This window comes from Hyaena hyaena, unplaced genomic scaffold, assembly GCF_003009895.1.
Source record: "Hyaena hyaena isolate Hyena2069 unplaced genomic scaffold, ASM300989v1 scaffold_74, whole genome shotgun sequence".
NCBI lineage: Eukaryota > Metazoa > Chordata > Mammalia > Carnivora > Hyaenidae > Hyaena > Hyaena hyaena.
This window is the reverse complement of record NW_024080706.1, coordinates 598,597-613,125: the sequence shown is the minus strand read 5'-3', so window position 1 is coordinate 613,125 and position 14,529 is coordinate 598,597. Positions and strand designations below refer to the sequence as shown.

The 14,529-nt window shown below is 46.6% G+C and overlaps 1 protein-coding gene and 1 long non-coding RNA gene across 2 annotated transcripts in view; one reads left to right on the top strand and one right to left on the bottom strand.

The window, feature by feature from the left end:
- Nucleotides 1-14,529, top strand: part of LDLRAD3 (low density lipoprotein receptor class A domain containing 3) — a 234,734-nt gene that overhangs the window by 109,476 nt on the left and 110,729 nt on the right. The window contains exon 3 of the mRNA XM_039233380.1: nt 2,178-2,303. Within this exon, the coding sequence (XP_039089311.1) occupies nt 2,178-2,303 (126 nt within the window). The remainder of the gene's footprint in view (nt 1-2,177; nt 2,304-14,529) is intronic.
- LOC120232574 lies at nt 3,873-5,678 on the bottom strand. The gene is made up of 2 exons (XR_005528592.1): nt 5,276-5,678; nt 3,873-4,456 (listed from the first exon to the last, which is right to left on the bottom strand). It is a non-coding gene; the product is annotated as an uncharacterized LOC120232574 (long non-coding RNA).

Sequence of the window (14,529 nt, the reverse complement as noted above, 5' to 3'; positions counted from 1 at the left end):
GCTGCCTCGTTCCAGCCCTTTCCCACCCCGCCCCCGGGTAAGCAGTCTCCAGTTTCTGGGGTGTCCTTCCTGTGTCTCTTATGCACGGGTGAGCCACTCCAGGTACATTTTCTTATATCCCTTTCTTTTGCTGTAAGATAATTAAAATACTGTAGATACTCTTTTGCAATTTGCTCCCCCCCCCACTTAACAGTGTGTGCTGGAGATCATTTTGTACCAATTCATAGAGGTCTTCCATAATGAGCTTTCTTAACTTTGGTAATCTGAAAAAAAAAATTAGGAGCCCAAGTTTTAAAATTCTATAATTAAAGATGAAGAATAGAAGAAGCATTACCATTAATGAGCACCAACCATACCATGGTGTGTGCTAAGCATTTTATAAAGATGATCTCATCAAACCCTTCCTAGGCCCTGTGAGGTAGATGTTACCTCCAACTTACCGATGAGGAAGCTGGGGCTCAGTAATATTTAGAAACTTGCCCGAGTTCATAGACAGTAGAGCCACGATTTGAATCCAGGATGCCATCTCCCAAGTTTGTGCTTTTGAAGAGCACGCCGGCCCCATTGCAGAAGTTCCCGGTTGAAACAGAGTAGTGTGGGTTTTTAAAACCGAGGCACGTCTCAGGCCTTTAAAACCCTGTTGATTGTGGATTGTGCCACAAAAGTGGGCATGCTACTGATGGCAGGAACAGGAAGGTAATTTACTGCCTGTTTGTTCCCAAGAAATGGCCCTTCCTTCCTGAGGACCCTGGGTCTGCCTCGAGGGCAGGAGATGGGAGGGATGCTAGTCGGAACCAGCTGCCTGGGATGCGGCAATAGATGCTATCTTACACCTCGTAATCATGAGCCAGAGCAGCCGGCACCATTAACGGGAAAGTACATTACCCCACAGGGCTGTTTGGTTAGCGGGACACTCAATCAAGCCCGAGTTACAGCAGTTTCCGTTAAAACTGTTTGTACAGCAGGAGTGGAAGAAGGATTTCTCCGAGCAGGAGTCTGGCTTCTATTGGGAGAAGTGACAGACTGGCAGAGAGGCAGCATGGTTGAGTTGGTTGAGAGCTTGGCTTCTGGAATCTGAGTGCCGGAGGGCTCATCCCAGGGTCAAATTTTCCAGCTGTGCCCAAAGCACACCTCCAAAACGGGATAAGAGCCGTACCCATCTTTGTCCACGCCCCCAAGATTGTCCCCAGGCTCAATAATTTGCTGGGAGGATTCAGTGAGCTCAGCATACAGTCATACGATTTAACATAGCGGAAGGACACTGAGCAAAAGCAGCAAAGGAAAGAAGCAAATAGAGTGAAGTCCAGGGGAAACCAAGTTCAAGCCTCCAGTCCTCTCCCTGTGGAGTCACACAGGGTGCACTTAGCTCCCCAGCAACCAGTTGTGACAACACGTGTGAGATGTTTTCCACTGGGGAAGCTCATTACAGACTCGGTGCCCGGGGTCTTTCCTGGGGGCTAGGTATGCAGGCGCTGTCTGTCCGGCGTGTACCAAAATCCCAGACTCCCGGAAGAAAAGCGGGTGTTCGGCATCAGCTGCACTGTTTGTGTAAAGAGTCTGGGTACAGTGAGCCATTTTCACGAGAAAGTGGTGTGAACCCTCCCGAAACCCCAGGTCCCTGAGACCAGCCAGGCCAGGGCCAGCCTTGCAGGTCAGCAAGCCTTACTCAAGGGTAGCCGTCTTGGGCCTGCGGCGGTAATTCTCTTCTGCACACATGCCGTTGGTGCTAGCTGGGGGGATTAAACGACATCATCCGTGTAAAGCCCTGGCCATGCTGTCTAGTATGGGAAGCATTTAATAAATGCAGACAATTACTCTGACAGTCAGGGAACGAATTTTGAATGGTTCCTTAGCACTTAGAGCAGGCTCCGTCCATCACCGCAACTGCTTGCCCATTCATTCCTTTGTCCAGCACATACTGGTTGAGCAATGTTGGTGCAAGGGTGTGTAAACACAGCAGGATCAGCCTCCCCCTTCCGGGAGGATGATGCATGAGGGCTTCCAATCTGGCCGGGCATCGGAGGGGGGTGGAGGTGGTAAGAAACCTCTGGGGACTTCAGGGTACTGGGGAAAGGACTCATTTGCGCACTCAGTTGCAGGGATGGGCATGGGCCTGTGGTGGTCAGGAAGCTTCACCTCCCAGTGACCTGCTGTTTGTCTTGCATTTCCTCCTGTAGCCAAGGCGAAGTCCAAGTGCGGCCCGACGTTCTTCCCTTGTGCCAGCGGCATCCACTGCATCATTGGCCGCTTCCAGTGCAATGGCTTCGAGGACTGTCCCGACGGCAGCGATGAGGAGAACTGTAGTAAGTGCCGGGGCGCCAGGCCGCCGTGCCTTGTTCCCTCTCATGGGCCAGAGCCCCGCGTCTTCCCCCGCGCCCCGTCCTCACCGCGTCTTCCCCCGTGTCCGTTCCTACGCCCTGTCCTCACCGCGTCTTCCCCAGTGTCCGTTCCTACGCCCCGTCCCCCGTGTCCGTCCTCACCGCCCCTTCCCCCGTGTACGTTCCTACGCCCTGTCCCCCGCGTCCCGTCCTCACCGCGTCTTCCCCCGTGTCCGTTCCTACGTCCCGTCCCCCGTGTCCCGTCCTCACCGCCCCATGTCCCACGTCCCATCCTCACTGCGTTGTCCCCCCCCACCCGCCGCCCCTGCGTCCCGGTCCTCACTGCTTCTTTCTTGCGCAAATGGGTGAATACTCAGCTGCCATTTATTGGGGTCTCTACTGGGCACTTGGGTCTCGGGCGTACTTTGTCTTCAGTACTGTAGCTCTGCAGGTGCAGCATGCGATCCTTGGTAACAAATAAGGGATCTGAGGTGTAGGGACGTCGGTGAACCTGTCCAGCATCACTCGGGTCCTGAATGTCAGAGCTGATTCCCTGCTTCTGACTCTCGCACACAGCACCCGTGTTCATGTGCCTGCTTTCCTTCCTACTTTGAATTATTTTATTTTATTTTTTACAGATAGTTTATTGTCAAGTTGGTTTCCATGTAACACCCAGTGCTCATCCCCACAAATGCCCTCCTCCATGCCCATCACCCCCCTCCCCCCCACCCCCATCAGCCCTCAGTTTTTTCTCAGTATTCGAGAATCTCTCATGGTTTGCCTCTCTTAAAAAAGGTTTTTTTTTATGTCATAAGAGTATATTTTTGAAGGGCGCCTGGGTGGCTCAGTCAATTAGGTATCTGACTTCGGCGCAGGTTATGATTTGGTGGTTTGTGGGTTCAAGTCCTGCGTCAGGCTCTGTGCTGACAGCTCAGAGCCAGGAGCCTGCTTCAGGTTCTGTCTCCCTCTCTCTCTGCCCCTCCCCCACTCATGCTGTCTCTCTGTCTCTCTCCCAAAAATAAATAAATGTTAAAATTTTTTAAAAGAATATATTTTTGAAAAAAATACGCAAATACTATAGAAAGCTAAAGTTCTTCTTGTCTTGTGACTGCCTTGATTCCTTTTCCTTGCTGTATAATATTCCAGGGCATCACCACACAGACAGACACACCCCCTTCTCGTTCTTTCTGCCCCACCTTGCCTCTTGGCAGCTCTGATGTTGAGCTTCATACTCCATGGCCCGAATGCACGCAGTCCCTCCCCGGGCAGCATCCCTGTGTCCAGAACTACTTCATGCGTCAGCTTTAGTGGCCTTCGGGCATCTCTTCCCCAGCCTTGGTGCTGTACTGGCTCTCCCAGCAATGGTTTTGCAACTTGCAAAATACAGAAGATATAAAATGGAAAATGAAATTTGCCCAGAATAACACACGTAATATGTGGGCTTTTTTGTGCCCGTCCTTTCTCCCTCTCTCTTTCTCCCTGTGTATATCTATGTATGTGTATGTATGTATGTACACATGTTACTCATTAGGATTGTCATTGTTATGAATGTAATTGTTATATATGTGACAAATTTATTTCAAAACAAAAGCTTTAATGACTTCAGTGATTGTTTTGAGAAGTCAACTTCCCTTTACCCCATTGGTTCTGTTTTAAGCCCTTGAAGAGGAGGATGACCATTTATGCCCCCCCAGGGAACAATGATTGCCACCCCCACCAGGGAGGAAGTCGGTAACTCTCCCGTGTGCCTTCTCCTGTTGCCTTTTTTCATCTTCTGGATCTCAGATGGCAAAAACATGACATAATGGCTAGATTGTTGAATGGTGAGTAGCGTAGCAGAACCACCCCTTAGCAGCGGGATACAGGTCACTGAAAGGGTAGCAGCCTGATTGAACAAAATGACTCTGGAGCTGGGAAGTCTGGCTCCAGGTTTCCCATCTGCGCTAATGAGGCGTGGCTTGGCTGTGCTACGTAATCTCCTTGCACGGTGGTTTCCTCTTCTCGTGAAATGGGGGCACCAAGAGCCTGCTTCCTGGGTTGTTGTGACAGTTAGACCAGGTTGTATCTGAAATGTGATTCGTGTGGTGGCTGGCCAGGCGTCGTTGATTTTGAAAACCGACAGTGACTTAAAACTTGAGCTGTTGAAAGGAAGACTGTATTTACTAGCATTTCACCTTTGGCTTAGGAGGTCTAAGGATATACTTGTTTTATTTTCATTAAGTTCTTTAGTAAGTTTCAACTTGATCTTAGCTTCTTCCTACTGTCTATGGGGATCTTATCTAAGGGGAAATTTATATATATATATATATATATATATATATATATATACACACATATATGTGTGTGTATACATACATATATGTGTATGTATATATGTACATATATGTGTGTGTATATATATATTCATATATACATACTAGACAGTAATTGAATAGCAATAAAAAGCAAGTGTGATACATTATAGTATGTACATTCTAAATGACTGTGCCATTCTACATACTCCCTGTCATATTAAAGACCCTGTATGATTTAAATGTTTGGATATTGGTCTTTAATTGTCTAAATGAGTGAATTCTATCCATTCCAAATGAGATCATTAGGGATTAAGCCAGCATTTTCCTCTGGCATATCTACCATCTAAAAATAATGGTTCTAATTCACTGTTTTTGAAATAGTAAATGAAAGGAGAGAATCAAGGATTTAGCCTCCTTTTTCTAGATGCATTGTGCTTCTGAGTAATTAAATAGCCAACATAGGAAAGGGTTCTTTTTTTTTTTTTTTAATGAACTATAATGGAAAAGGAGAGACTTAAAGTGTCTGTTTTGTAACCCTGATGAAGATGTGGATCATCAATGGTTCCTGAAACCATGAGATGAAAAATTGATGGGGAGCTTTGTAAGGCATGGATCAGGCTGAAACCCCTTGAAACTAGCCATTAAGTCTTTCCTCAGACAGACCTGAGTCAGTATTGCACCACTTCAAGTAGAACGCAGAAACCCTGTCGCTCCGTAGATCTCTTTATGTTCCAGTCATCTGAGATGGTACATGTACATACCTTCAAAACCCTAAGAGGCAGTGTTTTAATTTTTGCTTTAGACTCTCAAATGCGTTTGAAAGAACTTAGAGGAGATGAGCAGTCTGTTAAGAAATTTACACGGAGGTTTGCCATTCTGGTTCTTAGTGTTCCCGGTCTCCTCTGGTATCATTTCCCTTCTGTCTGAAGTGCTTCCTTTAGAGATTCTTTTAAAGCAGGTCTGCTGGCAACACATTCTCTTAGTTTTCCTGCATCTGACAATGTCTTGATTTCACCTTCATTCCTGAAGGATATTTTTACTGCATATGGAATTCTGGGTTGACAGCTCTGTTTTTAAACACTTTAAAAAATGTTGTCCCTCTTCCTCTGACTTCTGTGGATTCCGATGAGAAATTTGCAGCCATTCAGATTGTTTCCCCGTAGAAAATGCATCATTTTTCTGGCCGCTTTGAAGATTTTGTTTTCTCCTAGCCTAGCTTTCAGCAGCTAGATTACAGTGTGTGTGTGGCTGGCTATGTGGATTTCTTTGAGTATATTCTGTGTAGGGTTCTGTTTGAATGGGTAAGCTTTTGTCTTTTGCTATCCTCAGTACATTTTCAGCTATTCATTCTTCAAATCATTTTCAAGTATTGTACCTTCTCCTTCTGGGATTCTGATACCAACTTTGGATCTTTTCTGATCGACCCACCGGCCCCTGAGGCTCTGTTCAGTTTCTTTTTGTTTGTTTGTTTTGTTTTGTTTTGTTTTCTGTTCAGTTTCTAATCAACCTTTTTTCCTTTCATTGTTCAGGTTAGATCATTTCTATTAGTCTTTTGTCAAGTTTACTTTCTTTTCTGTCATCTCCAATCTGAGCCCACATAGTGTGTCTCTTTCGTTTTTTCGTCACTGTGTTTTTCAGTTCTAAAGTTTCTCTTTGGTTCTTCTTTATACCTTCTGGGTTCTTTGCTGAGACTTTGTATTTTCCATTTGTTTCAAGAGTTTGTGTGATTGCTTTTTAGAGTCTTTCTGTAATAGCTGCTCTAAAGCCTTTGTCACATAATTCCAACATCTGTCTTGTCTTGGCATCGATGTCTGTTGATGATCTTTTCCTGAGAGAATTGAGATTTTCCAGATTATTCGCAAGGCAATGGATTATATTCTGGATATTTTGATTATTATGTAGGATCCTCTGGGTTTTGTGTCAGTCCTGCAGAGAATGCTTATATTTTTGTTTTAGTAAGCAGATGACTCTGTTGGGTCAGGCCACAGATTCCTACCAGCACTCTGTGCACTGCCGTTGTAATAGATTTCAAACTGTTTTTGCACTGCTGTTTGGCTGTGCGGTGCTTGGCCACCTCCTGTGTCTGGGCCCTGGGCAGTGGTCTATGAGTTTGGTTCGCAAAGTCCTGGGTATGCTCATTAGGACCAGATCCATGGTCGTGCAGACCGGGGATCAGCCTAGAAGTTCATAAATAATGCTCTAGGGTTGCTTTTCCACGTTCCTCCCCCTCCAACACTGTCTTTCTGATACTTTCTGGTTTCCTGGGACGCTGCTAGGGGAAGGAGGGAATAGTAAACTTACCACAATTTCAGTGATAGATGGAATTTCGGTCCTCTTCCCAGTTGGTCTACTCATATTTACTTTCCAGAATCTAAAAATAGCTGCACCATGTATTTGGCCAGGTTTTTATTGCAGCTGCACGCAGTGACAGAGGTGGAGTGGGTGTGATTACTGCTTCTGACCTGGAATGGGACCCTCCCTCAAGTCGGTCTTAGCATTGCAGGGAAAGAGACAACTGGGTGTTACTTGCCTTCTGATGCGACCCAATAAGAACACCATCGTCACTGTGAGATGTTGCTTCCACCCTGAGTCTCATCGATGTAGCCTCTGAATTTGCTGTAGTCAGTTTGGGCTGCAGTAACAGAAGGCCATGGACTGGGTGACTTACTAAACAGAAGCTTATTTCTCATAATCCTGGAAAGTCCACCATCCAGGGTATGATCATGGCTGGGTTCTTGGCCTGGGCCCTTCTCCTGTTCATGTTCTCACTTGACTTTCCCACACATAGAGAAATCCCTGGGCCCCTCCTCTCATAAGGGGCCTGATGCCATCATGAGAATGCCACCTTTGTGACCTCATCTTACCCTAATCTCCTACCAAAGGCTCCCCTTCAAGACCATCCCATTTATTAGGGGTTAGGGTTTCAACACATGAGCTCTGGGAGACACAACATGCGGTCTGTAACACTAACTGTTAGCTTATAGGAAATTCATGGACAGGGGACCGTGTTAGCGACTCCATGGGGAGACACACTGTCAGATCCCAGATCCAGAATATGGCAGATTTTTCAGGACTCCATTTCATCCATTAGTAGATTTTAAGAAAAATGAGAAGAGGGAACCTACAGACTGAAGAAGACTGACAAATCAGCCAAATGCAATATACAGATCTCATTTCAATCCTGATTCCAACAAACCAACTGTTAAAAAAAAAATAGGGGCACCTGGATGGCTCAGTCAGTTGAGCCTCTGGCTCTTAATTTCAAGTCAGGTCATTATCTCATGGTTTGTAAGATTAAGCCCTGCATTGGGTTCAGCTCTGAGAGCGTGGAGTCTGCTTGAGATTCTCTCTCTCTCTCTCTCTCTCTCTCTCTCTCTCCCCCCCACTTGTGTTCTATCAGTCTCTCTCAAATTAAATAAACAAACATTTGAAAAAAAATAACCCCCAAAACTGAATTAACTGGGAAAATGTGAATTGTGGTTGTATATGTGATGATGTTAAGGCAATCTTGTTAGTTTTTTAAAGTGTGAGCATGGGGAAAAAAATGAAGTGTGAGAATGATAATCTGTTTATTATTTAAAACATACTCATATATAAAGATGTATCTATATGTGTACATATGTAATATTTAATAGTATATTAAATATTTATAATAATAAGTATAATAATAAAGAAGTATATGAAGATAAAATCCTATGAGGGCTAGTGGACGGGGTAGGGTTGAAATGAAATTGTCAGTGAGTTGCCCCGTGAGTTGATAATTTTTAAAGCCGGATGATTGGGACATTGGGGTTCATTATGCCAGTCTCTCTTTTTGTATATTTGAAATTTTCTATAATAAAACGTTAAAAATATAAGCTAAAGGAGAGGTTTCATTGAATTTTGTCTTGACTTTGCATAGATAACTGAAGAATCATACTTTTTTTTTTAATGTTTATTTTTGAGAGAGAGAAACAGCATGAGCGAGGGATGGCAAAGAGAGAGGGAGTGAGGCTCCAGGCTCTGAGCTCTCAGCACAGAATCCAATGCAGGGCTCGAACTCATGAAACACGAGATCATGAACTGAGTCGAAGTCGGATGCTTAACCAGCTGAGCCACCCAGGAACCCTTGGAGAATTGTAATTTTAAAGAGCTTTGTTTTTATAGACGTGTTTTCCTACCTTTTGCATTTGACTCAGGAGTGAGGATAAGCAAGAACCAGTATTTCCTCTTAGAGGCTCACAGTGCTGAGATTTTACTCTTTTGCCTTGTGTCCTTTCTCCCTTGGCTGTGTTTAGCCCCCTCCCTGTGCTCAGACATTCTTGGCTGGAGGGAAGACCCTGGCTCGGCTGGCCGCGTGGCCCTGACCTAGGTCCCCATTCAGTGAGGATGGAGACTCCTGCCCAGAACTGAGATGGCAGGGTGGCCTGGGTGACCATTGATTCATGCTGTTGTTTTCACAGTACTCGTGCCCATAAACACCACTGGGTCCTAGACGGTGTTCTTCCCCTGCTGATGAGTTCTTGCCTGTCCCCCCTGGGCAACTGAATGGTTTCGCCAGTGTCCCTATGGTTTTTGTTCACGGAGCCCCTGGGTGCTGGCATTTCCCAGAGCTCTGTTCATGTCAGCCAGATGAGATGCTGTATTTCCTCATCATTCCTCAGCCGGTGACAGTGGCCTCAAGGAGTCGGGCCCACATCGGATGGGCAGCAGGAAGACCCTTCCACCCAGAGCTCCAGAGCCCCCTCATCAAGGTCCCCTTAAAGACTCCTTCCTGTGTGACCTGCTTCCTTCAGGAAACGTCCCTGGTTTCCAGGGCTGGGCTGGGCCATTCTCCAGACAAATGCCACCTAAGAAGAGAGGCCTGCCTTGCACACCCTGTTAAGAAATAACCCCTTTTCTCACCAGTCTTCAGCTCTGTTTCCTTCCTTGCTTCACCCTTCTTAGAACCACTGTGTTTATTTTCTGTCTTCCTTGCTTGTGACCTCGTGAGGGTGGTATTGTTGGCAGAGTCACAGCCGTATCCCAGCGCTGAGCGTGTGGTTGGGCTCGGCCTTAGCACGCAGTAAATATGTGTGGAACAAATCACACCTGTCATGCTTTACCTTCATTGCATATTGACCTGCCTGTCTCCCCACTGGAATGTGAGCTCTGGAAGCATACAGACCTGGCTTTCTTTTATGCCCTGTGCCTAGCAGAGTGCTTTATGTAAAGGAAATAGTCAGGAGTAAATGTCTGTTGAATGAATGGGCGAAGCAACTAACTAATCAAACAAAGGGTTAAAAGAGGAAGACAGGCAGTCAGGATATATTCCTAACGTATGGATGTCTTGATCCTCTCCTGCGTCTCAGATGTATACCCAGAGGGGATATTTAGGCCATGCATTATTCGTTAGCCCTCCGCTCCTACCTTTCAGATTCTCTTCTTTCCACAATGTCTATGCCCGACCTTTGCAAGATGCTGCAAAGGCTGTAAACCTGGGTCAGATACAGGACCCGGCCTTGCTGAGATCGGACTCAAAGCGAGGGAAACAGCAATGCTCACATCCAGATACTTGTAACATGGGTTGCCAGTTGGGAGTGCTGTGGGAAGCTGTGATGGGGGAGGTATTTCCCTCTGGGCTCATCAGTGGGAACTGCTGAAGGACGTGGACCTAGGAGGTGAATACCGTTAAAAAGTTAGCACTGCAGTTTCAGGCTGAGGCCCAGGCAGAGGCTGGGGGTGTGCAAACTGCAGGGCATAGAAGCCACGCGGCTGATGATTGCTGAGCGCTCAGCTTACCGTGCGTGTGGCACCTTTCTGTGTGCTTTACATGGACAGTCTCATTTTAGATTGTCTCATTTAGGTTACTCCCTTTTTATAGACAAGGAAACAGGTAACAGAAAGGTTAAGTAGCTTGCCCAAGGTCACCCAGTAAATGGTGCAGTCAGGATCTCCACCCATGCAGTGTAAATCCAGGGTCCAAACCCTTAACCACTATATGGGTAGGGATAGTTACGTGTAATATGTATAATGCTAATTATAACAAGCATTTGTTGAATGCCTCTGTGGGCTACATGCTATTCTCAGTTATTTGCATGCATTCGCTCAGTTATAACAAGATCTTATGACATAGTGACATAGGCACTATTCTCTTTCTAAGTAGAATGGGGCTTGAACTCACAACCTTGATTTCAAGACCTGAGCTGAGTTCAAGAGTCAGATGCTTAACCGACTGAGCCTCCCAGGTGCCCCGATAAAGGCAGTATTTTTATTCCCCATTTTACAGATGAGGAAAATGAGGCTGAGAGAAGTCAGATGATTTTCCTAACGTGATGTAGCTAGCGAGTAGTAAAGCTGAAATTTGAGCCCAGGTGGTCTTCACACACAGTTCTAACCCTAACAGAATGTCTGCTTGGCCTGGTGCGCTGGGGCAGAGAAGACAAGTTAAGAATTGGGGATTGTGTTTTATACCCAGTAAGGAGCAGTTGGGATTGAGCCAAGTGCGTGCAGGGTGAGGAGAGGGAGAAGGTCAAACGTGGCCGGGGCCTGAGGAGCGGCGACATGGTGGTCCTTTAATAGGAGTGGCATCCCAGGAAGAGAGAGAGGGGAGGTCGCCCATTTCAGACACGCAGAGTTTGGGGTGAGGAGATACTCAAGCAGAGTGTCCACAGGGCGTCAGGAATGATGTTCAGGGCAAGAGGGAAGGTCTGGGAAGCCATCCATGAAAAGGCAGTGGTTGGGCAGTGAAACTGGGTGTCGGACAGGAAGTAGGCACGTACGGGAAGCCCTTCGAGGGAGGAGGAAATCAGCAAATTCTGCCAGCGGCACGTAGTGGACTTTGGAGGGGTTTTGGAAATTCAAATCCTCCGAGCCCTGAGACTGACAACAGGCAAGGGGACTCGAAGACTCTCTGCCCGCAGCCTCTGGCCCTGGGTAGTGACTCTTCCCCTCCTCCAGACTCGGAAGAGGTTCTAGCGCCAGGACGTGGCTGCGCATGGGCCACAGGGCTTGGTGAGCAGAGGACGGCCGGGGGGTGGGGGTCAGGGGGCTTGCGGAGCGGACTCAGAAAGGAAGGCAGGAACGTGCAGCTGGCCGCACACGGGCTGCCTCTTTGAAGGTCGGGGTGGCAGGCGTTTTCCAGGCCGCTAAACGGGGAGTGCCTGTTAATGGGACGGATGATTTGCGCAGGGGCTTGCGGCCAGGCGCCCTGCATCCTGGAACAGAGGAAGTCTCCCGGCAGCTCCGTCTCCCCCAGCTGCCTGGCTTCCAGAGAAATGGGGGCTGGAAAGACAGGATTTTCCTGGAGGCCATGAGGTCGGGATGCTCGGTGAAGAAGGGAAGAGTTACCGCCCCGGGATGGGCAACAGATGGGAAATGAGGGAGCCGGTGATGAGGGGTTTCTCATTGATGTGTTTTATGAAGAACCCTTTGAGGTAGAAGAGGGGCTGACTTCACAGACTTAAAATGGATTAAAGGCGACATTTCCTACATCCTGCTAGAGACAGATTGCTTCATTTCCTGTCTCCAAGCCGGTCGGTTGCTTTTGGGTGACCGCTGTGGGCCCCGGGTCCTTTTCCTTCAGATGTGGTTGAAGTAAACGCTGCCAGTTTAATTAACCACTGAGCTTAACCTTAACTCATTCCTCTCTCTCTCTCCTTCTCTCTCTGGCAGGGAAAGACAAGTTCTCTTTCCTGAATGTTGTAGGCTGGGAAACAGATCCTTAGATCCCTGTTTGTTGTGCTAATAATAACTGAGGAGTGGTTGAGTCTGTGGTTGAGGTTTTGAAATCAACTCTACAGACCATTTTTTCCATCCTTGTTGAGATAAATAACGTTCCTCTTTCTAGTTAAGTAAAGTAACACACCTTCTGGTGACCAGTCAAGCTTACCAAGGACAAAGAAAACATACATTTGGAGCACATTCAGTATTGCTAGAAAATACTGAGACAGAACATACTAAAGAACAGAGCATTTCCCGCTCGACTTATGAGCTGTGCATTGAGCAGTTACTGTTTCAGGGTCCTGCGGAAGGTTCCATGGGACCACGCAGCCCGTAAGACTCTTCCTGCCCACCCAGAGCCCATGGGGCTGGTTCACCACAGTCCCGTGTACACTCACTCCGAGCTTTGGCTGAGCCTGGAAGAAATACAGTGAAACTCGAGCTGTCTGTGGTCTTAGGGGAGATTTTTTTTTTTTTTTAATGTTTTATTTATTTCTAGGAGAGAGAGAGAGACAGCGTGAGCAGGGGAGGGTGAGAGAGAGAGGGAGCCACAGACTGAAACAGGCTCCAGGCTCTGAGCTGGCAGTCAGCACAGAGCCCGACGCGGGGCTCGAACCCACGAACCGCGAGATCATGACCTAAGCGAAAGTCGGACGCTTAACCGACTAAGCCACCCAGGCGCCCCCAGGGGAGATTTGCTCCTCTGGGAAAGTGAGTCTGACTAGTAACTGAATCTGTGTATGCCTCTGCGGACCATTGTTGACAGGGATCTCTCTGAGATGTGCTGCATCCTGGCTTAATCAGTGTTTACCTTGGTTGGTGACAGTGCAGGGCCATTCTTAGGAACATTAATTTTTAGACCAGGCTATAATACAGGGTTGCTTTGGCTCCTTTTAGAACTTTCTGGTCTCTTTTGAAACAATCGTAGGCTGCTCTGTTTTTGGAATTCCTAAGGCAGCTTTTTATAGCTTTTTTGTCTCCTGCCATAGACATCTGCTTTTATTCCTTGTCTGCAGAAGGGCAGGCAGAAGCCCCTCTCCCTTCTCATTTGCTCTGTCCCTGGGAATGGGACGACCACCCTTGCCGGAATTTACGTAAACGAAGAAGCAACAGACCCTGAGGGAGGTGAAGGCTTGAGGCCCTTCGGTGGGGAAGCTCCAGGCATTTGAAGGACTTGGACATTTCAGTGTGTGTCTTGATGGTTCGAAGGCTTTTTTCTCCAACTTGCTGCTAGGTTTGCTGCATGTTCCTCCGGCTTCCTCTGCTTCTGTGCCTCTGCCCTGAGATTGGGTGGGGGGAGGGTACGCTGTTTCCCGAGGAGCCGCTGAGGAGGAGGAACCCCAGGTGTGGCTGTTCACGAGCTTGTACCCATGTCTTCTGAGCAACTGGGCACCTAAGTGTGAAAGATGCTAAAACACGTGCTTGTGGGCCAGAGAGAATTCCGGGAGGGAAGAGTGAAGGAAAAGGAAAGTGAGCGATCCCTGAAACATTTCTGCCAGGCTAGACACTTAAAATGTTTTAGTGAAATCTTTCAAACATATGAAAAGGAGAAGTCAGATTAAATGAACACCTGTGTCGCCAGCACCATGTTTTTAAAATCTCATTATCTATTGATGTTATCATATTATTATAACTATGTTAACTATAGTAATAATCTGCCATATTATTAATAATATAATAATGATACAACCATGTTAACTATAGTTAATAATACTGTATTGTATACTTGGAAGTTTCTGAGAGAGTAGATCTCAAAAGGTCTCATCACAAGAAAGAAAATTAGTAGCTGTGGATGTCGGTGTATGTTAAGTAGACTTATTGTGATGGTCATTTCACAATATAAGCAAATACTGAATCATTATTTCATATACCTGAAACTAACATAATATTACATGTCAGTTAGATCTTGCTTAAAAACTCATGATTTCCACATTGACTTATTTGCTTCCGGTTTTTAAAATAAAAGGTTCCCAGATATCATTAGAAATTCGCAGTATGTGCTCCTTCCCCGATTCCATCCTTCTCCCTTCTCTCCAGAGGCATCTACTGTTCTAAACTTGACTTTTCTCCCTCACTATCATATTTGTGAAGTTTATCCATCCTGACTCTGGCTCTTTGGTTTCTTTCTTTTTGTTGTTGTAGTTGCTGATTGACTTTTTACTCCTTTTCATCAGGGGGTGGCAAACTATGGCCCCTGGGCCAAATATGCCTTATCACCTGTTTGTTTAATTTTTAAA